Source organism: Caretta caretta, chromosome 10 (assembly GCF_965140235.1).
Source record: "Caretta caretta isolate rCarCar2 chromosome 10, rCarCar1.hap1, whole genome shotgun sequence".
NCBI classification, from domain to species: domain Eukaryota; kingdom Metazoa; phylum Chordata; order Testudines; family Cheloniidae; genus Caretta; species Caretta caretta.
In genome coordinates, this window is record NC_134215.1 from 85,231,947 (window position 1) to 85,259,818 (window position 27,872).

The following is a 27,872-nucleotide window of genomic DNA, read 5'->3' on the forward strand; positions in this document are numbered from 1 at the left end:
GAGTCGAAGTCTGCTTTCCTGAAGTCCAGGGTCCGTATCGTGCTGCTTACCTTTCTTCCCTGTGTCAGGATCCTGAACTCAACCAACTCATGGTCACTGCCTCCCAGATTCCCATCCACTTTTGCTTCCCCCACTAATTCTACCCGGTTTGTGAGCAGCAGGTCAAGAAAAGCGCCCCCCCTAGTTGGCTCCTCTAGCACTTGCGCCAGGAAATTGTCCCCTACGCTTTCCAAAAACTTCCTGGATTGTCTATGCACCGCTGTATTGCTCTCCCAGCAGATATCAGGAAAATTAAAGTCACCCATGAGAATCAGGGCATGCGATCCAGTAGCTTCCGTGAGCTGCCGGAAGAAAGCCTCATCTACCTCATCCCCCTGGTCCGGTGGTCTATAGCAGACTCCCACCACTACATCACTCTTGTTGCACACACTTCTAAACTTAATCCAGAGACACTCAGGTTTTTCTGCAGTTTCGTACCGGAGCTCTGAGCAGTCATACTGCTCCCTTACATACAGTGCTACTCCCCCACCTTTTCTGCCCTGCCTGTCCTTCCTGAACAGTTTATAACCATCCATGACAGTACTCCAGTCATGTGAGTTATCCCACCAAGTCTCTGTTATTCCGATCACGTCATAGTTCTTTGACATCACCAGGACCTCCAGTTCTCCCTGCTTGTTTCCAAGGCTTTGTGCATTTGTATATAAGCACTTGAGATAACCTGTTGATTGCCCCTCATTCCCAGTGTGAGGCAGGAGCCCTCCCCTCACAGACATTCCTGCCTGTGCTTCCTCCCGGTATCCCGCTTTCCCACTTACCTCAGGGCTTTGGTCTCCTTCCCCCGGTGAACCTAGTTTAAAGCCCTCCTCACTAGGTTAGCCAGCCTGCTCGCGAAGATGCTCTTCCCTCTCTTCGTTAAGTGGAGCCCATCTCTGCCTAGCACTCCTTCTTGGAACACCATCCCATGGTCGAAGAATCCAAAGCCTTCTCTCCGACACTACCTGCGTAGCCATTCGTTGACTTCCACGATTCGACGCTCCCTACCTAGGCCTTTTCCTTCCACGGGGAGGATGGACGAGAACACCACTTGCGCCTCCAACTCCTTTATCCTTCTTCCTAGAGCCACATAGTCCGCAGTGATCCGCTCAAGGTCATTCTTGGCAGTATCATTGGTGCCCACGTGGAGAAGCAGGAAGGGGTAGCGATCCGAGGGCTTGATGAGTCTCGGCAGTCTCTCCGTCACATCACGAATCTTAGCCCCCGGCAAGCAGCAGACTTCTCGGTTTTCCCGGTCAGGGCGGCAGATAGATGACTCAGTCCCCCGGAGGAGAGAGACAAGTATTGTACCATAAATAGAAGGGGGAGCTGTGTTCACATGAAGTGTGGTGGTGGACTGGATGGGAATAAGCAGAATGTTTTCTTATGTGAAAATGATGAAGTAGCTCCCTAGAGAGTCCTCTGTTTCTCTTGCTGCTGGAGGGAGGGTGTTGAAACTGACAGGGTGTCAAGATGTTTTCTTGATATCTGGTTTAATAATGTGGTGGTTGGGGGCATGAGGGATTTGAATCCCTTGGTCTCTCCCCTTGCCATATTGTCCTGGATTGTAGTGTTCATGTCACTGCTTCATATTTGTCTGGGGCACATAAGAGCCTAGATGGAGGTTGCAGAGCATTTCCTATTGTAAATATTTCCTTAAACATGTTGGTGTGGGTCAGTGACCATTACAAGAAGAAGAGAAAAATTGTTCTCCTTAACCCCTGAAGATAGGACAAGAAGCAATGGACTTAAATTGCAGCAAGGGTGGTTTAGGTTGGACATTAGGAAAAACTTCCTACCTGTCAGGGTGGTTAAGTACTGGAATAAAGTGCCTAGGGAAGTTGTGGAATCTCCATCATTGGAGATTTTTAAGAGCAGGTTAGACAAACACCTGTCAAGGATAGTCTAGATAATACTTAGTCCTTCCATGAGTGTGCAGGGAACTGGACTAGATGACCTCTCCAGGTCCCTTCCAGCCCTGCAATTCTATGATTCTATCTCTTCTTCTGGGGTATTTAGCTTATTGTCAAAATCCTTCTAATAAGACGGTGTGACGTTATTGACATAACCTGGGACCGTATAGCTCATGGGCCATCAAGCAGGCTAAGCAGAGCTGACACCAACTTGTCTGGGGTGTCCCGAGAAGCATAGCATAAGTTTGAAGTACAGAGCCAATATTCATACCTTCAACTATAAAAATGGTACACATATACAGATAGCATAATCATAACCAGCAAACCATAACCTTGTTTTAGATACCTCATCTGACTCTCTTTATATAAGATTTGGTGCAACAACAGGACCTTGATTGCAAGAATGATCTATATGTTCCCAGGTTATGTCAATAACGTCACAGATGGTTTGTCTGAAGATCCCATTTGTGCAGGATTCTGACTCCCAGGTCTAAGCTTTTTATTAAGAGACCAGTAGAACTCCTCTGACTCTTAATGGTTTTTACCCTTGCGGCCAGTGGTAGTGGGAGTAGAGTGCTAGCCAAAGCCCCTTACTGAATGCTACTCCCACATGTAGATGCTGACCTCTGAACGCTCCAGTCAGTCCCTACTCTTTCCTTGACTCTGTTGGCAAAGAAGCGCCCCGCAGGAGGCTGGTCTCATCATCTCTGCTCCTGTCCTTCTAAAAGCATACTGCCATGCCTCATCAGGTAGAAACATTGGCACAACAAGGGCCAAGCTATTTAAAAAACAGTCATTCTAGCAGCTGCACTGGCTGTGACTGCTGGAGTCAGGTTTGCAGAGAATTCTCATTCTGACTCCTAGTTTTCATACACTCTTAATCTGAAACATTTGCGTTTATCTGAATTCTCCTGTTTGTGGTGTCTTGTCATAGGGGACTTTAAAAAAAAAAAAAAAAAGAAAGAAAAGGGATGGGGGGGTGTTTGCACAAATTTTCTTGAGTTCTTTTGGTGTTACTGGTGGGGAATAGGGGAGGAAGTTACTCACTGTTTTTAAGAATAAAAAAAATAATTATAAGCATTTTTGCAGATTCAGCCCATGAACTTTGTGGTAAAACTGCTTTTAAAGATGGCAATTTCTAACTGCAGAATGAGTGCTGTGTGGAAGGGAACATGTGCAAATTCTCATGCTTGTCCATGATCTGTGTTTGCTTGGCTGTGCATGTGCTTGTGTCACCAATGTGTATGTGTGCAAATCACTTTTCGCATGTGTATGCAAAGAGGAGATGTTAGAACCACATATTAGTTAAGTTATAACAAGTTATAAGCTTGCAGTGCTTTAGAGAGTGACTCTGATGCTAGTGTAGATGTTCAGAGATAGGAGGGAGAATCTTCCGTGTGCTGGAGAATCGGTGTTTTAAGATGCTTTTAATAGTTTTCACCTGCTGAATCCTGTGTTGTGGGTGGGATCTAAAGAGAGAATGAAGCATGTGTGTGGGTTGGGGAAAGCCCCATGTCTGTTCACAATTGCTGCCTCTCTATGCCATTTGCAATTTGAATTCACTGAGCAAACTGGCTCAATAATAAGCTTCCTGCTTCTCCCCTCAGCCTCCAGAACGGCAGATTGTGGTCGGAATCTGTGCCATGACCAAAAAGTCCAAGTCAAAGCCCATGACCCAGATCCTGGAACGTCTGTGCAAGTTTGAGTACATCACAGTGGTGATCATGGGAGAAGATGTCATTCTGAACGAGCCAGTGGAGAACTGGCCTCCTTGCGACTGCCTCATTTCCTTCCACTCTAAAGGTAAAGGTCTGTGGCAGCCCCTGCCCCACAGGCCTGGCAGCAGGGAACTTGCATTAATCGCACCTTTTGCTGTTTTTCAGGATTCCCTCTGGATAAGGCAGTTGCTTACGCCAAGTTGTGCAATCCGTTTCTGATTAATGACCTTGATATGCAGTATTACATCCAGGACAGGTAGGGGTTCAGTGCCTGGAGAATCTCCTTCCTTCCCCTGCGGGTGAACTGCCTGGCTGACTCTGGTCTCCCTGAGTGCTATACAAATGCTGCTGCTGCTTCACCTTCCCTGTGCTAGTGGGTAGAAGGGATGGAGGAGGGTTGCCTCTATTTAGCAGGTTTCTGGGACATGATCTCCTCATAACTTCCAGGTGGGATGATGTAAGGGGAAGGAATGGACTTACTCGGATGGAAGCAGGTGTATTTTGACATTTCCTGATTAGTACAGAGTGTGGGAAGGGCAGAGTGAAGTAGGGCAAGGGAGTGAGCTCACAGAATGAGAGATTAGTGAGGACAGGTCAGATCCTGGGGTAGGGAAGCAGGGAGTGGCAGCAGCAAGGGCAGGTGAGATTCTGGGGATGAGCTGGGAACAGCCAGCATTTTTGTAGCTACGTGCTAAAAGGTTAGACTCCTGGAGACCTAGCACTTACTTAGGGGGTCTAGCACTTGCAGCTCCCAGGAACACCAGCTGATTTGTGGGTGCCCAGCGCCTAACAAATTCAGGCTGTATATCTAAATATGGGTTTAGAAGTCAGAGTAGGCAGCAAGGTTTGAAAACTTTGGCCTTGGATGTTTAGGGCTAGAGTGTCACACCCAGCCCTCCCCTTCAAATTTGCATTCCCAAAACGCTCCCCTGGAGTTGTGTGACTGGCATGCCCTCAAGCTCTGATTGGCAGATGCAAAGAAGGTAGTTATTGGTGTGAAAACTATAGCTTCCCCATTTGGGACCTGTGAGTGTGAGAACTCTGCTGCTGTTAGGTGTCCCTGACCAGGGTGGAGGTTTCTTGTGGTATGGTCTCTACCACGCTTACTTGTTGCTGTCCAGTGCTGGAGGGTGTCGAAAGTGGTGCTCTGCTGTGCCTAGGTGTCCAGGTTGGGTGGGTGCAGGTGAGTAGGATGGGCACCCTGCTACCATTAGATTGTGACAAAGTGGGAATATTTTGTAATATTTTTGAGGCCTGTTTGTGCCTCAGTTTCCCCTATATGCTACATTGTTACCCAGTGGGGTGGAAAAGGACTGTTTGCTCTCAGGGCATGCTGAGTGACATAGGTGAGGGTGTTGCCCCGCTGTCTGGGCCTTAGTCTCCATATCAGTGGAGCATCTGAGAAGCCACTGGCAAATCCAGTTGCCAGAACATTGACACCTACCAAGCAATGACCTACAGGGGTATGGACTTCCCCACCTCTACTTAGGGAAGCTGAACAACAACCCCCAGCTTGAGATCAAAGGACAGGAGAGGCATGAGGTGGGGGATAAGAGCTGGCAGCTGGAAGGAGTTGGGGCTCTCACCTGGTCTGATGCAGGAAATCAGACAGCAAGACAGACAGAGCTTGAACCAAGGGGTTCACTGCAGCATGGCTGGGCTTGGGCTGGCCAGAATGGACTGTGCTTTAACCTTCAGTTCTCTATACTACCCTAAAGCCTCCCTAAGCTGTGTTCCAATTGATTAATAAACCTGACTGTTTTCACAAAGTTGTGAGTGTCACTACAAACGCTGGGTGAGGTGCATTAATTCCCTAAGAGTGTACAAGTCTCCATCAGGATTCTGAGTTGGACTTGCTGCATGGTGCTTACGGTGGGAAGCAGGGGGGCTGCAGGCTCAGAGGTACAGTCTAAGGAGATGGGGAAGCTGCGTGGCTTACCCTGGAGGAAGAGTGAAACCCCCTAGGAGATCTGGCACACTGAAGGCATTCCTCCAAGAGACCGGGAGCCATAGCACTAGTCCTGTGGATCCATGACATAGGTATCCTAGTTCAGGGTGGGCAATGCTTTGCTGCTCACAGGCATTCCAATCAGGGATGGGAGGTAGACTTCTCTGGGCAGGTGCATGCAGGTGCTTTGCCTCCCTTAGTGTCATGACTGGGGCTTAGGCAGTCAGGTGCAGTGGTCACGCAATGTGGCATTCTTAGTGGTTAGAATAGTGGCTGTTAGAGGCCAGGAACATCTCCGACAGTCAGGAACCTGGGGTCAGAGCTGGGGTCAGGGATCCCAAGAGAAAGCCGAGAGGCAGGTCCATTGCTACAGCTGGCAAGGGAGTCCACCTTGCTGCATAGGCATTCCTGGAACTCCTCTTGGGCTTCAGTGGGACGGCTGGACCAGTAAGGGACCACAAGGAAATCTCTTGGTCTGGGCTTTCAAGGTGTAACTTCCTGTCGTGTCTGTCTATGTGGTGATGCCTGTGGTCCTTCCATGGCTCCCGGGTGGTGGCATGAGGGTGCCAGCCATCCTGCAGACCTGGGTTCTAGTCCCATCCACGTTGAACCTCAAACCTAGACCTTGTTGCATTCACTCTACTTAGTGATAAATCTCCAAGTTTTGTGTCGAGGTCACAGCCATGACCTTTCCGCCTATTGTGTTGGCTGCCACTGACTTCTTGCCCTGTCCCTGCAGGCGAGAAGTGTACCGGATCCTGCAGGAAGAGGGCATAGACTTGCCCCGCTATGCTGTGCTTAATCGAGATCCTGACAAGCCGGATGGTGAGTGTACCCAGGGGGCAGTGGGAGTGACAGATGGCAAGTTCATCTCCCCAGAGAGCTCCGCTTTAGGTGGCTCGGCCTCAGAAGAGTCTGGGAATAGAGCTCGGGTACATAGGGATGCTGATGCTTCTCAACCTCCATTTACAAACAAACTGGCGTGCCTGGCTCCCCTGTGTGCCCTTGGTTACTAAGGCCTCAGAGGGCCAGCCTGATGCTATTCCTAAGTATCCTGTGCAGCACACCCCAAATGCCTGGGCAGTGTGGCTGTGATCAGAGCTGACTCCACCAGAGGAGTGCTTCCAAGGATGGTGCTAAAAGGAACTTGCTGTTAAAGATCAGACCTTGGTGGCAAGCCTGAACAGACATGATTCGCAGTCTATGCTGCTGACCCGGACGTGGGATAGAGGAGTGAGGTGGGGAGGAAGTGGTGAGCTGGATCCTCTGAAGCAGGCTTCCCCCCTTCCTGACCTGCTCCTGCTGTGCTTTGTCTGCAGAGTGCAACCTAGTGGAGGGAGAGGACCAAGTGGAGGTGAATGGAGCCGTTTTCCCAAAGCCGTTTGTAGAGAAGCCAGTCAGTGCGGAGGATCACAATGTTTATATTTACTACCCAACTTCGGCAGGTGGGGGCAGCCAGAGGCTCTTCCGGAAGGTGAGGGGAACTCCAGTTGCCACTGGCCATTGGCTGTGGGGTAGACACTACAGAGCATGCCTGTTGGCAGATAGATAGAACTCCCATGTGCCTCGAGGCCAGAGATGCACCACTGGAAGGAGAGTCCTTGGGTCTGGGAAAGGCTTGTGGGGCCTCCTGGAGGGAGTGGTGGGGGAATCTGGTTTCAAGCTGACTGAGATTTTGTTGCTTGTTAAATGCAAACACCTATTAATGCCATGTTAAGAACGTGTTGTTAAATCACAGTGAGTCAGGAATTGCTGAAGAAACGGTTCCAGCAGCAGTGCCTGGCTTATGTGCTCAATCACACCACACACACTAATAGAATAGCCCCAAAAAGCCTAGTAGATTTAAAAAAAAAAAAAAGTTGCTCAAGTGCTCATCCCATCAGCATGATCACTAGAGGTCATGGGTAGTACAAGCAAATGCAGTTTTCATTCAGATGCCTTAGCCCCCGACTTCATGCTGGGTGTATCTACGCTACAGAATTAACTCCAGTAGTCTCCCCTTGAATGACTTCCTTGGAGGTTAACCTGCCACGAGGGAGAGTGTCCACCCTACAGAATAGCAGCTGAGTGCGCGTGGATCCATGCTGGAGCTCTGCTCACCTGTGTGGCAGTGCTAGGACTTCCGGAGGCACATCTAACAGTTCCCTACCCTGCACACCACCAATCGCTCTGTGAAGACTGCGTCTCACCCTGGTGCGCGCTCTGCTCTCCGTGTCTGGTGTCACTCTCAAGGCTTTATTTGTCTGTTTTTATCCCTTCCCCCGTGCTTTGTCTGTTTTTGTTTAGCTTGTACGTTCTTTAGGGCGGGGAGCAGCTTTTCCTCCGGGTTTTGAATATGCCTAGCACAATCCAAATACTAAATTGTCAAACAAAGACTATTTAGTGACCGTTAAGGTTGCATCAGAATATGCTCCACCCACCCAAAACCTTCACAACATGGAAATAGGCTGGGGGAAAGACCTGTGCATTTTTTCCACCTTTATATTGCCTACAGTGCTGTTAACACTGCACTCCATATGGCTTTCACTTCTTTTCCTGTAGACACACAACACAAATGCGGACACCAGCGTATCAAACTTGCACTATAATTCATTTACTTCTGTATCAACTTATATCAATAGATCTCCACATCTGACTCCCACATTCTATGCAGCAGGGAAGTTATTCTGCCTTAGCAATGTTGAGGGCACTGCTGAAATTTTGCATTAATGACTTCTTGTTTTTGTATTTCCCTGACTGACATCTAAGTTGGGGGTTTATTGTCTTAGTCAATGATATGGGTAGTGAACTGCATGGGAATTTAAACAGAGGATAGATGAGGTTAGGTTTGAACTTTTGGTCTCCTTTTTTTGCCCTCAGAAGTGAGTGGTGGTGTTCACATATGACAGATTTGCTGTCAAATTGGCAGGTTCGGCATAGCACACAAACTTTCAGTTATGGGTAAAAAGTTATAAAATGCTCTATAGACAAGCACGGCAATTGTATAGCTGGTATTTTGAGCAATCGGTGCATTAAGAGCAGCAATTTGGCTGGAGTGCTGTAGGTTTCTTGCAGAAGGAGGTACAAAAAGGTGAGACACGTGAAAATGCAAAGAGGTGATTTTTGAGCTCTTGTTCTCTCTGTATTGAGTTATTTTTCTCAAACCACCAGGAAATTCAAATAGTGTCAATTTACATTTTGTGGATTGTTTTTTATCATATCAATACGATGTTTTAAAAAGTAAAGGTTTAAAGCTTCCTTTAAATTGAAAACTTCTGACTTAGCGTGAATTATGGAGTTAATACTAGCCCCTCCATAACTACAATATGTGGCAGCTGTTATCCAATAAGTTCTTTTAATGTGCTGGGGACAATGTCTTGTTTCAGAAGGTGGAGGAAGTAATTAGGGGACAGCCACTTTAGATTTGATTCTGACTGACATAGAGGAATTGGAATTAGTTCTGATTGAAGGTTGAAGGCATTTTGGATAAAAGTGATCATGAAATGATAGATTTAATGGTTCAAAGGAAAGGAAGGAGTGAGAGCAGCAGAATAATGATGGATTTCAAAAATATAGAATTCACAGACTCAGAACTGGTAGATTTTCTTCTCATGGGACCTTACCTAAGGGGAAAAGAGGTTCAGGAGAGCTGAAGTTTCTCATAGATAATGTTAAAGGTGGAACAGCAAAAAGGAAACCTATAAAATGTGGAAACACGGACAAATTGCTAAGGAGAAGTATGAAAGAATAGCACAAGAATGTAGGGACCGAATTGGAAAGGCTACGGCACAAAATGCATTATGTACAGCATCAGGTTTCAGAGTAACAGCCGTGTTAGTCTGTATTCGCAAAAAGAAAAGGAGTACTTGTGGCACCTTAGAGACTAACCAATTTATTTGAGCATAAGCTTTTGTGAGCTACAGCTCACTTCAACAAGTACTCCTTTTCTTTTTATGTACAGCATGGGACATAAAAGGACATAAGAAGAAGAGGTTCTATAAATACATTAGGAGCAAGAGGAAAATAGAAGTGTAGGTCCACTATTTAGCAAGGAAGGAGACCTAATAACAGATGATGTCAGGAAGGCTGAGGTGTTTAATGTCTACCTTGCTTCAGGCTTCACTAAAAAGGTTAATTGTGACCAGATCCTTAGCACAATTAACATTGAACAACAAGGAGAAAGGAACACAAGCCAGAATAGGGAGAGAACAGGTTAAAGAATATTAAGGTAAATTAGATGTGTTCAAGTTGTCAGGGCCTGACCAAATTCATCCTCGGGTACTAAACGAACTAGTTGAAGTAATCTTGGAATTGTTAGCAATTATCTTCGAGAACTCATGGAGGATGGGTGAGGTGCCAGGGAACGGAAAAAGTCAAACACAGAATCTGCCTTTAAAAAGGGGAACAAAGAGGACATAGGGAATTATAGACCAGCCAACTTAACTTGATACCTGGAAAGATAATAAATTGGTTAGTCTCTAAGGTGCCACAAGTACTCCTTTTCTTTTTGGAAAGATACCGGAACATATGATTAAAACATCAATTTGTAAGCTCCTGGAGGATAACAGAGTAATAACAGTCCACATGAATTTATCAAGAACAAATCACATTAAACCAACCTAATTTCCAAACCCATCAGGGATTGTCTAGGTTTACTTGGCCCTGCCTCAGTGCTGCAGGCTGGATTAGATGACCTCTTGAGGTCCCTTACACCCTTGCATTTCTGTGATTCATACCCAGTTTCAAGGGTCCCATTCCATCCCTCTTTGCTGCAGCCTTTTGGATTAGGTTGTTCCCAAGGAAGTGCTATTGCTTACATTGCCAAGCTCTTGTGTGGCTGAATTTGATTTTATTTAAACTTCCCATTTAGCTCTTTGTTAGGCAGAGTCCAAACAGTGGAACACTTTATCATAAAAGAGGAGAGTTTGAAGGGAAAGTACTTTTCCCTTTGTGCTGCTAGGTGGCTTGCTGTGTGTTCGTGTGCGAGAGAGACTTATCCACAGTCAAGCAGACTGACAGACTAATAAGTGCTGTTAGGGTGCCTGGCCTGTGTGGTTCCTCACTCTTTTTTCCCCTGCAGCAGTGGATCCTGCATGAGCATATTTTAGCTCACACTGAACACCTCCCTTTTTACCTCCTCTGAGGTTCTCTTCATCTTTCGATTTCAGATCGGTAGCCGGAGCAGTGTTTACTCCCCTGAAAGCAGTGTACGGAAAACGGGCTCGTACATTTACGAGGAGTTCATGCCTACAGATGGCACTGATGTCAAGGTGAGGAGAAGGCTGGAGTGAAAGTGAGGGATGGCTGCCTCCTTGGCCAGACCTTGGGTAGCTGTGGTCTTAGTAGTCTAAGAACTCTGCTGAGAACTCTTTGGAGTGTTCCCTCCAGATAGTCAGTGACAGCACTGCCTGATCAGGGTGAGGATTTAATGCTTGTCTGCTTCAGACATTAAAGAGGAGAGTGTGTGGCACCAAACCCCCTTCCACTTCTCCATATGTCTGCAGCCCAGGTGTGTCCTGGTGGGTTCCAGTTAGTTTGTCTGTCTGCTCAGCTGTAACTTTTTGGAACCTGGCTAGATAATCCAGTGATACAGGCCACCTAGCTCACCTCTGTCTCTGCCCAGGTGTACACAGTTGGGCCGGATTATGCCCATGCGGAAGCCCGGAAGTCCCCTGCTCTGGACGGGAAAGTTGAACGGGACAGTGAGGGGAAAGAAATCCGCTATCCGGTCATGCTGACTGCCATGGAGAAGTTAGTTGCCAGGAAAGTCTGTGTTGCCTTTAAGGTTTGTGCATCTCCCATTCTGTAGGAGTAACAGACTGTTCCCTGAAACATCCTGTTTGTGCCCCAGGCATCCACTTATGCTACAGCCTGTCACCCCAGTGGCCCTGACACCCCTGTGGCTGAGGTCTGTAACCAGTCAGGAAAGCTGAGGGGACACGGGGGTGGGGGGCGAAGGGAGCGGCTCAGAAGTTTTCTGTGTGTTCTCAGCTACATGTGGGCTGAGAACATTTAGCCTGCTTGTGTTACATTGGTTGGTGTCACTCTCTAACTTGTGGCCTGCCATCTGCTACTCCCCTGGCCTGTCCCTTCCTTCACTACTCTTTCCCACTCTCATGTACATTTTGGTGGGTGTTTTCCACCACTTTTTCAGTGTCTGTTTTGCTGTTGGGCCTGTGTACATTAGATGCTTTGTGGCATTGCTACCCCCTGGTTTTGGTCCTGTGCCTGCATGTGGAACTGCTCCTTGCTTTTCTCAGGGGTTCAGCACCAGTGTGGTTGCACCATTCAGAGCCAGTCTTGAAAACCCCTTCCTCTGCACCATTAGAGTAATAATGTGGATAGGAGACCCAAGTATTGCAGCTGCACTGGTTCAGCTGTCTTTCTTGGTGCACGCATCCAGACATGTTCTTCAGCCATGGTCACTATTCCGATGCCATTATCACAGCAGCCACCGGCACTGTCCACGCCACTTGGCCCCTTCAGACTACCACACGTGGTCCCCCCCCCGCACATCTGGATTCATGGAACTGTTGAGACCCACTGTGAAGCTGTTGGTTCCATACTCTGATTCTCTGCTGCTCTCTGGTCCCCTGGAAACCTCAGTCCTGCCTTCCTGGTCCTTCCTGAGTGGCACACTTCTTCCACACGATTTGCACTGCCAGCACTGTCGGTTCCACCCCTACCAGACCCACTGAGGCGGATTAGGTTTTGTGGGGCCCTGGACCAGAGCAAGTCGGGGGGGGAGCCCCTCACCACCCCTTCCGCCTGCAGTCTCTTCCCTCCCCCTCCCACCCCCCCCCCCAAAGCGTTCCTGCCAGGGAGTGGGGGTCTGGTTACGGGGGCTTCCCGTGCTCCGTGGCAGGAGAGGCAGGCAGGTTGGGGTGCGGTGGCGCCCATTTTTCCAGGGCCCCCAATTGGCCGAGGCCTCTGGGCATGGGCCCGTTGGCCCAGTGGGTAATCTGCCACTGTGGACCCATCCTCCGAGTCTGAGTGCTTCTCGGAGCCAGATCCCTCCTTCTCACTTGCCCAGTCTCACAGTCCAGATCCCAGGTGCCGACCACTGTATCCTCATTGAGCCATGGTTCCCTCCGGGGTCTGCCACTGCACAGCGACGCATTTGCTTGGTCCTACTAGCCTCCATGGGACCCGTACTGGGACCGTAGTGTGCCTCTGGCGGCATCCTGCTGACTATCGGCTACCTGCACCGCACCCTCCTCTGCTTATTGTGAAGAGGAGGAAGATATAGTGCAACTGATATTTTGGGTCCCTGTTGGAGCCTGTTCATTGCCAGATGAGGCACTGATCCTGCTCTCCCTCTCCCCACCTGATTATTATAAACAATACCACAACCTGCTTCATCATGTGGCCATAGCTTTTGGGCTCATGCGGGAGGTGATCCAGGATAAACAACACCAGCTACTGGACCTCCTACAACCACCAGGACCTTCACAGACTGCCCTCCTCATTCATGAAGCCATCCTGCAACCAGCACAGATGGTCTGGCATACACCAACCCACTGTGCCCCTACCACCAAGCACTTGGAGAGAGGCGATACTTTGTCCTGTCTAAAGGCACGGACTTCCTTTTCACGCACCCACCTCCCAACTCACTGGTGGTTCATGCAGCGACCAAACATGCTTGCCAACACCACCTCAAGTCACTCCTCTGGACAGGGCAGCCAAGAAGTTGGACCTTTTGGATAGGAAGGTCTACTCTTCTGTGGGACTGCAGTTCTGTATCACCAGCTACCAGGCCCTATTGGAGAAATATGACTTCCTCACATATTCAAAGCTTTCAGAGTTTCAGGCTTTTCTACTGCCAGACAAACAGCAAGACTTCCAGGTGCTGCTGGACAAAGGTCAACTGCTCACCAAGGTGAGCCTCCAGACAGCTGTACAGGCTGCCGACACTGCATCATGCTCATTGGCGACTGGCATAGTACTTCGTCACAACTGCTGTCTCTAGCTGTCTGGGCTCCCTAAGGAGGTCCAGGCCATTCTTGAGGACACTGGAGCAGCATCGACCCGCACGGCCTCTTATAGCCTTGGATGCATCCGTGGACAAGGCACGATGCACGTGCGGGTCAAAGGACATTGATACAATACAAAACTGTTCTGGCTGCAGCACATGGCATGAGTGCGCATCCACATTTGGAATTCAGACCAGGACCACATATCTCGAACCTCCAGTTACTGGTAAGTAGCCTCCTTTTTCTAGCCCTTGTGGTTGAGGAGAAAAGCTTGTGGAAAACGGTTCCACACAAATGCCATGGCTGTGGAATTGCAGAACATATGGGACCCTGTCTGAATGGAACCAAACCTATCCACAAGTTCCCCACTTCTGAGCTATGTGCCGGTGAGACCAGGAGTTGAACAGCCTCTGAGGGGTAACGGACCAAATGAATTGGGCTATGTATTGCTATTGTTATGACCTAGCAGACATTCATGTACATTTTGGAGATGTCCAGTGCACTCAGCTGAGACTTAAGACAGCTTACATAGTAGTTGTGCTGTCTTCATCATAGGACTTTGTAATGCTGCTTCTCAGAGCTCTGTATGTGGCTTTTTCCCTCAGCTGAGGTTTGAGCTCAAAGGACTGAGAGCAAGAGTGTAGTCATTTCTCATATACTCTTGACGTGGCACCCAGAGATTATGCTTGTTGTGACAGTTCTGCTGTCCTGGTTCACTTGCTCATGGTGCAGTCCCTTGATCCGACAGGTGTGAATTTATCCGACAAGCTTACCTGAAAGGGCCAATTACTGGTAAGTAACTCCTCTGTCTCTTTCTCCCAGAATCCATGAAGTGTATGTATTGGTGGTGTGGGGGTGCTGAAACCAGAGAGCCCTAGCCTTCCTGCCAGAGAAAGCAGAGCTTGGAAGGCCTCTGTGGAGCCAAGTTGCACAGTGTATTGGCTAGGCCTGTGCTGCATAGTCCTCTTTCACAGCTGCTGGGCCGGGCCTGTGTTGCCTGCCCCATACCCTGAGCTTTTGGGGAGGTTTGTCTGAATCCCTTGCCTTTTGTTTCCTCCTCATGCAGCAGACAGTGTGTGGGTTTGACCTTCTGCGGGCAAATGGCCACTCCTTTGTCTGTGATGTGAATGGGTTCAGCTTTGTGAAGAACTCCATGAAGTATTATGATGACTGCGCCAAAATTCTTGGGTATGTAAAGAGCTAAAGCCAGAGCGCGTGTGCGTGTGTGTGAGAGAGGGAGCTCCTCCAAGTATGTGGTATAACCCTGCTCACCTTATTCTGGCGAGCTCGGCAAACTGCTCAGCAGGGAACGCTTGCTTTGTGTTTGAAACTTGTAAGTGCTTAGGATGGGGAAGCTCCAGGGTGTAAGGGGTTAATTTCTCTCAGATGCAGATTTGCCAGCCAATATCAACTGTAGATGAGTTGGCCTTCTTATAACCTACGAACCCAGCTACTGTACTGGAGATACTGGGAAAGCATTTGTTTGGACTGATGCAAAGGATGCCAACACGTGCTGCACTCTGGAGCTCTCCTGCTGGGTCTGTGATGTGAAAATCTGACTTGAGAGTGTGTGCAGGACTAAAGGAAGCACCATCTGTGGCATAATGGGTTTTGAGCAAGTCTGTGGTGGAGGGGGATTCTAGGGGAGCTTGTCACTGGGTGCAGATTGCTAAGGGAATGGAATTCCTGTGTTCTGGTCTGTTCCAGGAATATAATCATGCGGGAATTGGCTCCCCAGTTCCAGATTCCCTGGTCCATCCCAACGGAGGCAGAGGATATTCCCATTGTCCCCACAACTTCAGGCACCATGTGAGTATCTGTTAGCCCCAGCAAAGGGTGCCCCCATGGGTAGCCAAGGATTGCCATACTCCCCCTGAGCATTGTGCTTCCCCTCCAAGCATTTGGGTCTATGCAGAACACAAACTGTAACGCACTAGAGAGACCTAATCAAGCTAGGGAAGGGCAGCACAATGAAGGATGAAATTGAGTGTTGAGGAATGCAAACTAATGCACATTGGAGGAATAATATGAACCACTCATATGCCTTCGAGGGTTCTAAAGTAACGATATCCACTCAGGGAAGGGACATGGGTGTCATGGTGACAGCTGCGTGAGCCCCCTGCTCAGTGTGCAGCTGCAGTCAAAACAAACCTGGTAGGATACTGAGGAAATGGGATGGAGAACAATATAATGAAAGTATCATGATGCCATTATATAATCTGTGAGATGTCTTCATTTAGAATACTGTGGTCAATTCTGGTCACCCTGTCATAAAAAGGTTGTACCAGAAATAGATGGGGTGTAGAGAGGGGTGATAATGAACAGGAGCCTGACAAAACTCTCCTATGAAGAGAGAGAGAGAAAAGATTGGAATGATTACCTTAGAGAGGAGACAAATAAGAGGGTAGGATAAAAATATATAAAATAATGACTGATCTGGAGAAGGTAGATCAGGAACTTCTCTTTATTCTTGTATTCTGGGAAAGGTTGTCGAGAACAGTCAATGAAATTGAAAGGTGGCAAATTTGAAGTTGATGAAAGGAAATATTTTTTCACACAAGACAGCCTGTGGAACTCATTGCCACAATTGCATATTGTGTCAAAGTGCTGCATAGGACTCAAAAAAAAAGACTGGCCATTTATATGGATAATAAGCACAGCCAGAGTTACTGTAGTAATTATTGAAAAGTTTTGGAAGCGATATCATCGCTCCTGCTTCTGGGCATAAGCTGGCTTAACTAATGGGGATCAGAGGAAACTGGCTCTGGGGCAGGCTGTCCCAGAACTGCCTGGTGCATGGTTTTTCCGTTTGGTCCTGCCCAAAGGCAGAGACCGGTATCTTGGTGGTCTGGTCTAGTCTGGCCATTCCTGTGTTCCCAAAGTGGGATTGTGCACTTCCTGAAAGCAGTTTGGCACAGTCCAAAGTCCTGTTCCTACAGCTGCCCTAACATCTGGCCCAGCTCACACCTCCAGAATCTCCTGCTGCTTCATGCTTGCACGTCATGCTTGTGAATTCTGTGACTCTGTTGTCTGCTGTGGTGTTAATGTGGCTGTAGCATTTTGACTCCTGTCTTGCAGGCTCTGAACTTGTGTGCCAGTCTGGGTTGGGGTTACCGCATCTGATGATGGGGATTCTCCCAGATCTGGTGTAGGCTTTCTAATACTGAAGCAGACTTCTGAGAGCATGGGGGCAAAAGGGGTTTCCACAAGACTGGGATCTGTCTCCTTGTGTTGGTGTAGGTGTTGGAATGGGAAAAGGAGGAATATATGGAAAGGGTGCTGTCTCCTGACAGGGCTTATGCTTTTTGGTTTCTCCCACGCTAGGATGGAGCTGCGCTGTGTTATTGCAGTGATACGGCATGGAGACCGCACCCCCAAGCAGAAGATGAAGATGGAGGTTAAACACTCTAGGTAATGGGTGCAGCAGAAGGCGTATGGACTCTTGCAGTCAAGAGAAATGATAGGTAGAGGGCTTAGCTGCTGAGATCATGGACCAAGCATGAGAGTCCACTGCATGGGAAGTGGTGCTTTCTCTAGCTGCATTCAGAGCTAATATCTTTCACTCAGTCAAGCTAGCCTGCCCCAGGAAGCTCCTACATTTTCCATGCAAGCACTGGGAGAGGGCAGCTCGGGATGAAGGCTTGTTCGAAGTACAAGATCTTGGACTTTCTGCTGGGCACTTGCAAAGGGAAGGGCCCCTGTCAAGGAGAGAAACCATTGGCTACTCTTTCCTTCTCCTAGTTCAGGCTGAAAGCACCTGTTTTCCTGGAAATTCTGGGGGCAGGAATGAGCCTGTAGACATGCCAGCTCTCACTGAAGAGGCATAGCTGGGTATGTAGGCATGACCATCCTCTTGGCATGGGAAGAACTGAAAATCTGACTAGGTCTGTCTGTCTGTTTAGGTTCTTCGAATTATTTGAGAAATATGATGGCTACAAGACAGGGAAGCTGAAGCTGAAGAAACCAGAGCAGCTGCAGGTGAGGGGAAGACCTCACTGGGGTCACTGTACAGAAGATCTGGGTGATCTGGATCCCAGAGAAAGCTTTATGTGGGGATGGTCAATGGGAGGAGCACTACCTGAGCACTCTCCCCATCACATACACAGCAAGTCATGTCACTAGCTTCCAGCAGGGACTGCTCATGGGCAAGAACCTGAGGAAAGATGAACTGCTGTAGAATCACAATAATGTCAGTCCTGCTGCTCTCCCATCATGGTGCTGTCTCGGTGAGAGAGCGCCTCAGAGTTCGAGAACTGGAGGAATTGAAGGCTTGTGTTTGCTTCTGAGCAGGACAGAGCTGCAACCTGAAAGTGGAAGAAACCAGAACTGGCCTTAACTTATCCTGGCTAAAGCTGTGTCTTGGAGAATAAAATGTCCCCACAGATGAATGTGGGAAACCGTTTCAATGATGTGAGTGGCCATGGAGCTAGGTGCATGCTATCTGAGTGCCCATCCTCCCTGGCACACTGGAAGGAGAGTTGGTGACTGTGGGGCTGGGTGTCCGTAGCCTTGGGGCACTGGAAGGGTAGGGGGTGCAAGCTCTCTGGGTACATGATAGATGGTGCTTGTTATCCCTGACAGGAAGTGCTGGATATTGCTCGCCTGCTAGTGGTGGAGTTGGGAACTCACAATGACACTGAGATCGAGGAGAGGAAGTCCAAACTGGAGCAGCTAAAAACTGTCCTGGAAATGTGAGTAAGAGCGAGTCGCGTGGGGTGGAGGCTCATGTTAGGGCTACCTACTCCCCGGCAGATAATAGTGCAGCTGCAGAAGGGAGACGCGTTACTGAAGCACTGTGTGCTGCTCATGTCCTGCCTGGCCAGTCCCCTAGGGGTGACAGAGGCTGCAGCCTCCTTGTAGGCAGCAGTATCTGGAGGATGACACCAGCAGGGCTTGCTCCGAAACTCTCGCACCACAAGCACCACTTCTTATTTTTTGGGCACTGTAAGCATGACGTCTTCTGGCTTTCGTGTAGAAAGGCCCAGCACCCTGACCTAGCAATGCTCTTGTGACAATTGGGAACTTCCACTGCTGGAGAAAAGGAAAAATCATCCCCTTGATGCACAGCACTTGTGCATGTAATGTCCTCTGTCTAGAGATCTGCAAATGAAATGGAGGTAGCTTTGCTCAGTGAGGTTGTTCTAGCGCCAGGAGTGCGACAAAAGGAAAACTGAAACCTTGATGTGGGCCTGGTGAATCCAGTACCTCTGTAAGGCCAACAAGGCCAAATCCAGAATAGCCTCTGGGGCCAACATAACAGGTGACATGGTGGTCTTATGGCATCTCCTAACATACAGAAGCCCAAATCTAATAAGTAGACCAGATCTCACCTTGTTTGGGCCTAGGAGGCAGCACTATGGGATCTTGTATTTATCTGTCAAAGGTATAGATAGAAATTAGTGTCCAGAGGGTTTCAAACACTCTTAATTTCTGAGTCCAAAAAAGTCTTCTGTTCTCAGACCATTTTGTTAAATGAGGCAGCAGGCAAACCTGCCAGCTTTGTATGCTGGGTCACAGATGTAGAGCACCAGTGCACAACTTGGCCACTTAGTGGTGCTACCAGGAAATGAACACATCCAAGGACTGTAAGAAGGGCATTGCAGGGAGCTTGAATGTCCCTGGCTATGGGGCCAGGATATTGATTTATCTCCCTTTGTGACAGGTACGGACATTTCTCTGGCATTAACCGCAAGGTGCAGCTAACCTACCTGCCTCGTGGACACCCAAAAGCTTCCAGTGAAGACGAAGGTTAAAAACCCCACACGCACTCCCTCTCAGACTGGTTCTAATCCCTGGGGCTCAGTACCTGTGTGCTACTCTGTCACCTCAGCTTGGACTGCACCTTTGGGGTGGTGGGAACTGAGCAGAGTGCTGGTCAGAAGGACGAATGCATGCCTACTCTGCCACTATGGCAAGACCTACTGGAGCTAACACCTGAATGCTTTATGCCATACCCCCATCCCTTAGGGTGGATTGGAGTTCACATGCTCTGTCTTGAACTTCTGTCATTAAGACTGGAAATTTGACCCCTATGTCCCCAAAATCCAGAGCCCCCTAATCATGCACTCACTGAAGTCCATTAGACAGGCTCTCGTTGATCCAGCGCCCACTGAAATCATGCCCATGCTGAGACTCCTCTGCCACTGCCCTGTAGGCCCCCTGGTCTCTGGAGCTTGTGTCCCTATTTTACAGTTTGGTGACTACCTGTTTATCTGTTTTAGATGCCCGTAAGGAGCCCTCCCCATCTCTGCTACTGGTGCTGAAATGGGGTGGAGAGCTGACCCCAGCAGGAAGGGTCCAGGCAGAAGAGCTTGGTCGGGCCTTTCGCTGTATGTACCCTGGAGGCCAAGGTGAGCTTTCCCTCTTGTGCTGCTTATCAGTTCTGGTCTCTGACTGTACACAGAGGCCACATATAGCCTGCTAATTACCACTGGTGATTGGATGCATGTATGCATCTGAATACTTTCTCTTGATTAGGCTCTGGTAGCATATGTGGCTCAGGGCTCCACCACTGCTTTATTTCAGTAACTATTTCTGTTCTGTGTTTGGAAAGAAGAAGGATGATGTGGTTGTGTCACACGAGGATGACTAACTACTTTCCAGTCCATTGTAACAGAGGAGGATGTTAAACAACATCTACTAGTGATAAATGTTTTAAAATCCAGCAGGTCTGGAGAACTTGCACCCGAGAGTCCTAAAAGAGTTGGCTGAGGAGATCTCTGACCTGCTGATGTTAACTTCCAATAAATCTTGGAATACTGGAAAAATTCCAGAAGACTGGAAGAGTGCTAATATGCCAATATTCAAAAAGGGAAAGTGGGATGACCTGGGTGACTATAGGCTAGTTACCATTATTGAAGAATTCGACTAGGAATATAATTAATGCCAATCAACCTAGTTTTATAGAGAATAGGTCTTGTCAAACAAACCTCTGATTTCAGTCTTTGATAGTGCAAGTTTGGTTAATAAAGGTAACTGGATAGATATAAGACATTTGACTTTGTACCACACAACATTCTGATTTGAAAAATTAGCAGTATGTAGTATCCATAGAACACACACTAAATGGATTAAGAACTGAGTGACAGATGTCAAAAAGTGGTGGTCAATGGGGAAATCATCATCAAGTGGGGGTATTTCTAATGGAATGCTGCAGGAATTGGTGGAAGTCATCTTTTTCATCAATACTTCTGGAAGTAAATATAATCACTGCTGATAAAACTTTGTGGATGACACAGATTGGTGGTGTGGTCAATAATAATAGGAAAGTCACAAGAGCTGTCTGGATAGCTTGGTATCATTCAATGAAAATGCACTTAAATACAACCAAATGCAAAGTTATACATCTAGAAGCAAGGAATGCAGATCATACCTGCAGAGTTGGGTCTATATTCTAGAAAGCAAGGACCCTGAAAAGGATTGAGGGGTCACACTGGACAAGCAACTGAACATAAGTTCCCAGTGTCCCAATACGGTCTCCCACGCTATTCTTGCCAGCAAGTTTAAAAAAGTATGGATTGGATGAAAGGACTATAAGGTTGTCCGGCTCGACGGGTAGTGATCAACGGCTCAATGTCTAGTTGGTGGCCGGTATCAAGCGGAGTGCCCCAGGGATCAGTCCTGGGGCCAGTTTTGTTCAACATCTTTATTAATGATCTGGATGATGGGATGAATTGTGAACTTACTGAGGGTACAAGTGATACTAAGCTTGGGGGAGAGGTAGATATGCTGGAGGGTATGGATAGGGTCCAGAGTGACCTAGACAAATTGGAGGATTGGGCCAAAAGAAATCTGATGAGGTTCAACAAGGACAAGTGCAGAGTCCTGCACTTAGGACAGAAGAATCCTATGCACTGCTACAGGCTGGAGACCAACTGGCTAAGCAGCAGTTCTGCAGAAAAGGACCTAGGGGTTACAGTGGATGAGAAGCTGGATATGAGTCAACAGTGTGCCCTTGTTGCCAAGAAGGCTAACGGCATATTGGGCTGCATTAGTAAGAGCATTGCTAGCAGATCGAGGGAAGTGATTATTCCCCTCTATTCGGCACTGGTGAGGTCACATCTGCAGTATTGCATCCAATTTTGGGCTCCCCACTACAGAAAGGATGTGGACAAATTGGAGAGAGTCCAGCGGAGGGCAATGAAAATGATCAGGGGGCTGGTGCACGTGAATTACAAGGAGACGTTGAGGGAACTGGGCTTGTTTAGTCTGCAGAAGAGAAGAGTGAGGGGGGATTTGATAGCAGCCTTCAACTACCTGAAGGGGGGTTCCGAAGAGGATGGAGCTCGGCTGTTCTCGGTGGTAGATGACAGAAAAGTAGCAATGGTCTCAAGTTGCAATGGGGGAGGTTTAGGTTGGTGTGACGTTACTGACATAACCTGTGACCGTATAGATCATTGTTGCAAGCACTGTTATATATTTGCAGCAAATATTGTACAAAGGTTGTTGTGTAAGGTGTCTATTGAAAGGTTATCTGATATCTGTGCAAGCAGTTTGCTGTAGCTGAAGGGTGTAAAAGTAAGTTGATCAAGGAAGTTTCAGTTCCTAACCGCCAGAAATTTTCTGTTGTGAATGGATCTACTGACTTTCCTTTTGAAAGATCCCGTGTGGATAGCTTTAAGAAGGTCTCAGATGGAGTAAAAGCTGTTAAGGAATTTAAACAGCCCTATGACCAAGTGGCTGTGTTTGGCCAGGTTGTTGGAAAGACAACGGTGTTGGAACAGGAATGTCTCCATGCTAATTCTTTAAGTGAGCAGTCTGTGCTTCAGGGTCTAAGGACAGACTTGGTTACTGGTGTTTCAGAGCAGAACAGTTTTTCTGGCTGAATGCTTAAGGATGCAGGGGAAAGCAAGCAAACTCTCTCTCTCTCTCTCAAACTCTTTGGATTTGTGTGGTATCTCTTTAAGACAAAGTCCAGCCTTGAAATTGGTAGCAGCTAAGAATTTAAAAGCTAGTGTTTGTGTTGATGCAGATTACCTGACTGACTGGAAGAGGAAAGACTTGCTAATAGCTGCAAAGAGTCCTGTGGCACCTTTATAGACTAAACCCACGAAAGCTTATGCTCCAATACGTCTGTTAGGCCATGTCTACACTACCCGCGGGATTGGCGGGTAGTGATCAATCTATTGGGGATCGATTATCGCATCTAGTGTAGACGTGATAAATCGATCCCCGTTCGCTCTGCTGTTGACTCCGGAACTCCACCACAGCGAGAGGCAGAAGCGGAGTTGATGGGGGAGCGGCCGCGAGGACGCGAAGTAAGTGATTCTAAGTAGATCTAAGATACGTCGACTTCAGCTACGCTATTCTCGTAGCTGAAGTTGCGTATCTTAGATTGATTCCCCCCTACCCCCCCAGTGTAGACCAGGCCTAAGTCTATAAGGTGCCACAGGACTCTTTGCCGCTTTTACAGATCCAGACTAACATGGTTACCCCTCTGATACTTGCTAATAGCTGTTAGCACAAAAAGCACACCCAATCAGCCAGTAAATTCTGTTAAGCAAGAGAAATCAGGGTTTGATCCTACAGGACAAGGAGAAAAAAGAAAACTTAATTTGGCAAAGGAAGCCACAGATTAACCCTAAAATACCAAAACACCAATGGTATTGAGCCAAAGGTGTGTCATGACAAAAATGATTGTAAATGGACACTTGCAATGGATTTGTTGCTATTGCTAATGGTAAATTTTGTAACTAATGTATTGCTGTTACCAAGAACTGTAAGAATGTACAGTGTGCCTAATCTTTTGGAAGATCCCTTGAACATGTTAAAAGATACATAAAAACACATGTTAAAAGGCCTTGTAATGCTGATGTTTCAGTTAGTGCCTGTAAACAGTCTTGGAACTTTTCACAGGAGAAAAGACATTCCAAACCTAATGTGCTGTATGAAAAGGGAAACTGAGGCACACCACCATATTGCTTTCACGGCTAAATGCCAAGATTCCTGTACTATGAACAACATTTAATATCTACATTGACTCCATATTGATTGGGTTCCAAACATTTTCCAGAGTTTGTGTAGATAAAGTAGTTACGTTCTGTAGCTCTTGGCAAGATCACATAGACATACAGAAACCATGCTGCAAGAGCAGATCCAATCCAGTATTAGTCTACTCAAGTTTTACCTTGAGTTTATAAAAAGATTCAATCATGCTATTGAACATGGTTTTGATAAGCCATTTCTGTTATACCCCAATACTAGCTGTAGTGAGACAGAACCAAGAATAGGGAGCTCTTGGGATGCAGTCAGTGATGTTTGTCATCCCTTCCTGCATCAATTTTGCATTGGGGGTGTGACGTTACTGACGTAACCAGTGACTGTATAGATAATTGTTGCAACCACTGTTATATATTTGCAGCAAATATTGTACAAAGGTTGTCGTGTAAGGTGTCTATGGAAAGGTTATAATTGGCTGATTATGATTATGCTATCTGTATGGGTGTATAATGTTTGTAGTTGAAGTTATGAATATTGGCTACGTACTTGTATATCAATGAGTTTTGATTCTAAGTAGCCTCAGTGAAGGTCAGTTTCTTGAGAAGGGACTGTTCTTAGTAAGTGCCCAATCAAGGAACACTTAACTGACAGTGAACTTTGGGAGACGCCAATCCACATCTGAGCTTTCCTGGGAAGGTTCAAACTAACATGTAAACAATGGCGTCTGCCTTTAAAGAACAGAGTCATGCATGGACATGTGGCTTGCCCACGTGACTCCAGGCTCCATCTTGCTGCTGTGATCGTACACAGGGCAGAGGATATAAAAGGCTGTGGCATCACCTCAATTTTGTCTTCAATCCTGTTTCTTGCCTCTGGAGGAACTTTGTTCAGCGCTTCAGTTTATAGCAAAGGACTGAAGGACCCACCCCAGCTGGGGATGTTCTCCAGAGACTTGATTTGAATCTGCAGCTTATTCCATCACTGCTACAAGCCTGAACCAAGAACTTTGCCATGACTGTATGTAGTTGATTTCATTTAACCAATTATAGCTCTCAACTATATTTCTTTCTTTTTATGAATAAACCTTTAGATTTTAGATTCTAAAGGATTGGCAACAGGATGATATGTGGGTAAGATCTAACTTGTATATTGGTCTGGGGCTTAGTCCTTTGGGATCAAGAGAACCTTTTTTTCTTTTACTGGGGTATTGGTTTTCATAACCATTCATCCACATAACAAGTGGTACTGGTGGTGATACAGAGGAACTGGAGTGTGTAAGGTAATTGCTTGTATGACTTATGGTTAGCCAGTGGGGTAAAACCAAAGTCCTCTCTCTCTGGCTGGTTTGGTTTGCCTTGGTGTGCAAAGGAACCCCAGCCTTGGGCTGTAACTGCCCTGCTCTCAGCAATTTGTCCTGAATTGGTACCCTCAGTTAGGTCCCACCAAAGCCAGCATCGTTACAGTTGGATATTAGGAAACACAATTTCACTAGGAGGGTGATGAAGCACTGGAATGGGTTACCTAGGGAGGTGGTGGAATCTCCATCCTTAGAGGTTTTTAAGGCCTGGCTTGACAAAGCCCTGGCAGGGATGATTTAGTTGAGGATCGGTCCTGCTTTTGAGCAGGGGATTGGACTAGATGACCTCCTGATGTCTCTTCCAACCCTGATCTATGATTCTAATAAAGGGAGTCCTTGTGGCACCTTAGAGACTAACAAATTTATTTGAGCATAAGCTTTCATGAGCCACAGCTCACTTCATTGGATGCATCCGATGAAGTGAGCTGTGGCTCATGAAAGCTTTTGCTCAAATAAATTTGTTAGTCTCTAAGGTGCCACAAGGACTCCTTTTCTTTTTGCGGATACAGACTAACACGGCTGCTACTCTGAAACCTATGATTCTAATGTGATTCTTTGGTGTATAAAGAGGGAAGTAGGAACAGGAAGGTGATTTTTACATTTGTATATAGACTTGATGAGACTGATACTGGAACACTGCATTTAGTTCCGGTGTCCACAATTTAAAAAGAATAATGGAAAAATTGGTGGACGTGTAGAAGAGAGCCACAAAAATGATTTGATGGATGGAGAAAATGGCTTACAGTGAGAGACTTAAGGAGCTCATTCTGTTTAGCTTATCAAGAAGAAGACTGAGTGATGACTTGATCTACAGGGTTCTTTAATGTAACCAAGAAAGGCAGAACAAGAACTAGTGTCTGGAAGCTAAAGCCAGACAAATTCAAATGAGAAATCAGACAATTTTTGTTTAGTAGTAAGGGTGATTAACCATTGAAACAAAGTGTCAAGGGGGAAGTAGTGGATAAGGTGGGTGCATAACTGGTGGGAAAATTGTTCCCAGAGGGTAATTGACTGTGAACCACTGATAAACTTGAAGGACATATTGAGTGGGGTCCAGCAGGGATTGGTCCTGCTCTGTTGCTGTTCAATCTCTTCATCAGTGATTTAGAAAATGGCATAGAGAATACGCTTAACATAACATAAAAATGGCCATACTGGGTCAGACCAAAGGTCCATCTAGCCCAGTGTCCTGTCTTCCAACAGCAGCCAAAGCCAGGTACTTCAGAGGGAATGAACAGAACACGTAATCATCAAGTGATCCATCCCCTGTCGCCCATTCCCAACTAATGGCAGCAGAGGCTAGGGCACACTTCTGAGCATGGTTTTGCATCCCTGCCCATTCTGGCTAATAGCTATGGATGGATTTATCCTCCATGAACTTATCTAGTTGTTCTTTTGAACGCTGTTATAGTCTTGGTCTTCACAATGGCAAAGAGTCTTCTCCTGGCAAAGAGTTCCACAGGTTGACTGCATTGTGAGAAGAAATACTTCCTTCCTTTCTTCTTCCAGTGCATGCTCATATCAATTCCAGGTAGGTAGGTAGAGGGGTGTGTGTGTATATGCATGGCTGTTGGAAACTTTTTCCCTAGCAGCTACCCGTCAGGCCGGCTGTGGAGCCCTCTGCAATGGTGCCGATGTGGTGCTCTATATACAATCCTGCTGGCCTGACCCCCTCCCCCCTTCAGTTCCTCCTTACCACCAGTGACAGTTGTTGGAACAGGGTGGTCCCTTGCTCACAAGTGTCCCACTAATCCCTAGCTCTTCTGCTTATCTTCGTGTATAGTTACCCATTGTTAGTTAATCGTTCTCTTAGTTCTTAATTGTAGTCGTTAGTGGTTGGGGGGAATTCCCCTCCAATGCGTCCGCAGGGCTCCAGGGCATGCCATCCCAGGGCTTCAAACCCTGTAGCTGCTGCTTCAAGTCTATGCCCACGGGTGACCCCCACGACTCCTGCCTCCAGCGTCTGGGAGAAGCCCATCAGTCAGACAAGTGCAAGAACTGCAAGGCCTTCAAGCCTCGCACTAGGAAAGAGAGGGACATTTGATTTAAAACAACTCCTATGGAGTCAGCCCTCCGTCTGCAGCAGGACCCGGCCCCGAGCACCTTGGTGCAGAGTGCTCCTCTGGTGGTGCCATCCATGGTACCAAAAAAGGACTCTGCATGCCTACCCAGGGGCCAGTGGTCTCCTGGGCCCCAAAAGGGTTCACCCCAGCACCGCTCTCATTCACCAGGTGCCCATAAGAAACAGGGCAAGTCTCCGCAGCGGCCTGTCACAGACACTGCACCCCAGGCAGGGGACAGTGCGGGGCATGGGCCTATGGCCAACAGACCCTTGGGCCGGGCTCAACCCCACAGGCCCTGGTCTCCCCAGGAAGCCTTGTGCTCTTGGACTCACCGCAGCTGCAGGTGGGGGAGGTCATGATGCCTTCCATGCCGGACACCTTCAAAGCCACTAGGGGGCTCATCGAGATGACAGCACCCGAGTCTCCAACTTCGAGACCTCCACTACCTTGAGTGGTGTCTGCTCCCTGATCAGGATCTTGGCACTGCTTTGAGTCCCAGCATCGCACCTATGCCCCATGCTGGTCCGACTCGCGGCACTGGTCTTGCAGTCCTGACCCTCATAGCTGCTCCTGCTCAAGGTGGTTGTCGGTGAACAGGTTGTGGTCCTGCTCGAGGTCCACGTCCTGATCTGTGACCTCATGGCATCGCTCACAACACCAACCTCAGCCTGCACTTTCCAGACATCGCTCGATGGACTGGCACCACTCTATGCAACGGCACCACACGCCATCCCAGTGCCGCTCCACCTTGCGGCACCGCTCCCCAGCACGGCACCAGTCCTGCTTGCAGCACACCTCCTGCTCCTGGCACCGCTCCCCACTTCAGCACCGGCCTTGATCTCCGCATCGCTCTACATCGCGGCACCGTCCCACACCAAGGCGAAGCTCCTAGTCGTGGCGCTGCTCAACCTCCCAGCAGTGCTCCACATCCCACTGTCGTTCCCTGTAC

General features: G+C 47.7%; 1 protein-coding gene across 9 annotated transcripts in view; it reads left to right on the forward strand.

Moving 5' to 3' along the window:
• Nucleotides 1-27,872, forward strand: part of PPIP5K1 (diphosphoinositol pentakisphosphate kinase 1) — a 141,020-nt gene that overhangs the window by 9,108 nt on the left and 104,040 nt on the right. For 8 of the 9 annotated variants that reach the window (XM_048866593.2, XM_048866594.2, XM_048866592.2 and 5 more), the window contains 13 exons: nt 3,554-3,749; nt 3,830-3,920; nt 6,352-6,437; nt 6,932-7,086; nt 10,760-10,861; nt 11,215-11,376; nt 14,631-14,752; nt 15,272-15,373; nt 16,889-16,975; nt 17,467-17,542; nt 18,146-18,255; nt 19,227-19,312; nt 19,786-19,914. In XM_048866593.2, the coding sequence (XP_048722550.2) occupies nt 3,554-3,749; nt 3,830-3,920; nt 6,352-6,437; nt 6,932-7,086; nt 10,760-10,861; nt 11,215-11,376; nt 14,631-14,752; nt 15,272-15,373; nt 16,889-16,975; nt 17,467-17,542; nt 18,146-18,255; nt 19,227-19,312; nt 19,786-19,914 (1,504 nt within the window). The remainder of the gene's footprint in view (nt 1-3,553; nt 3,750-3,829; nt 3,921-6,351; nt 6,438-6,931; nt 7,087-10,759; nt 10,862-11,214; nt 11,377-14,630; nt 14,753-15,271; nt 15,374-16,888; nt 16,976-17,466; nt 17,543-18,145; nt 18,256-19,226; nt 19,313-19,785; nt 19,915-27,872) is intronic. The other variant, XM_075133295.1, reaches the window with a different exon arrangement.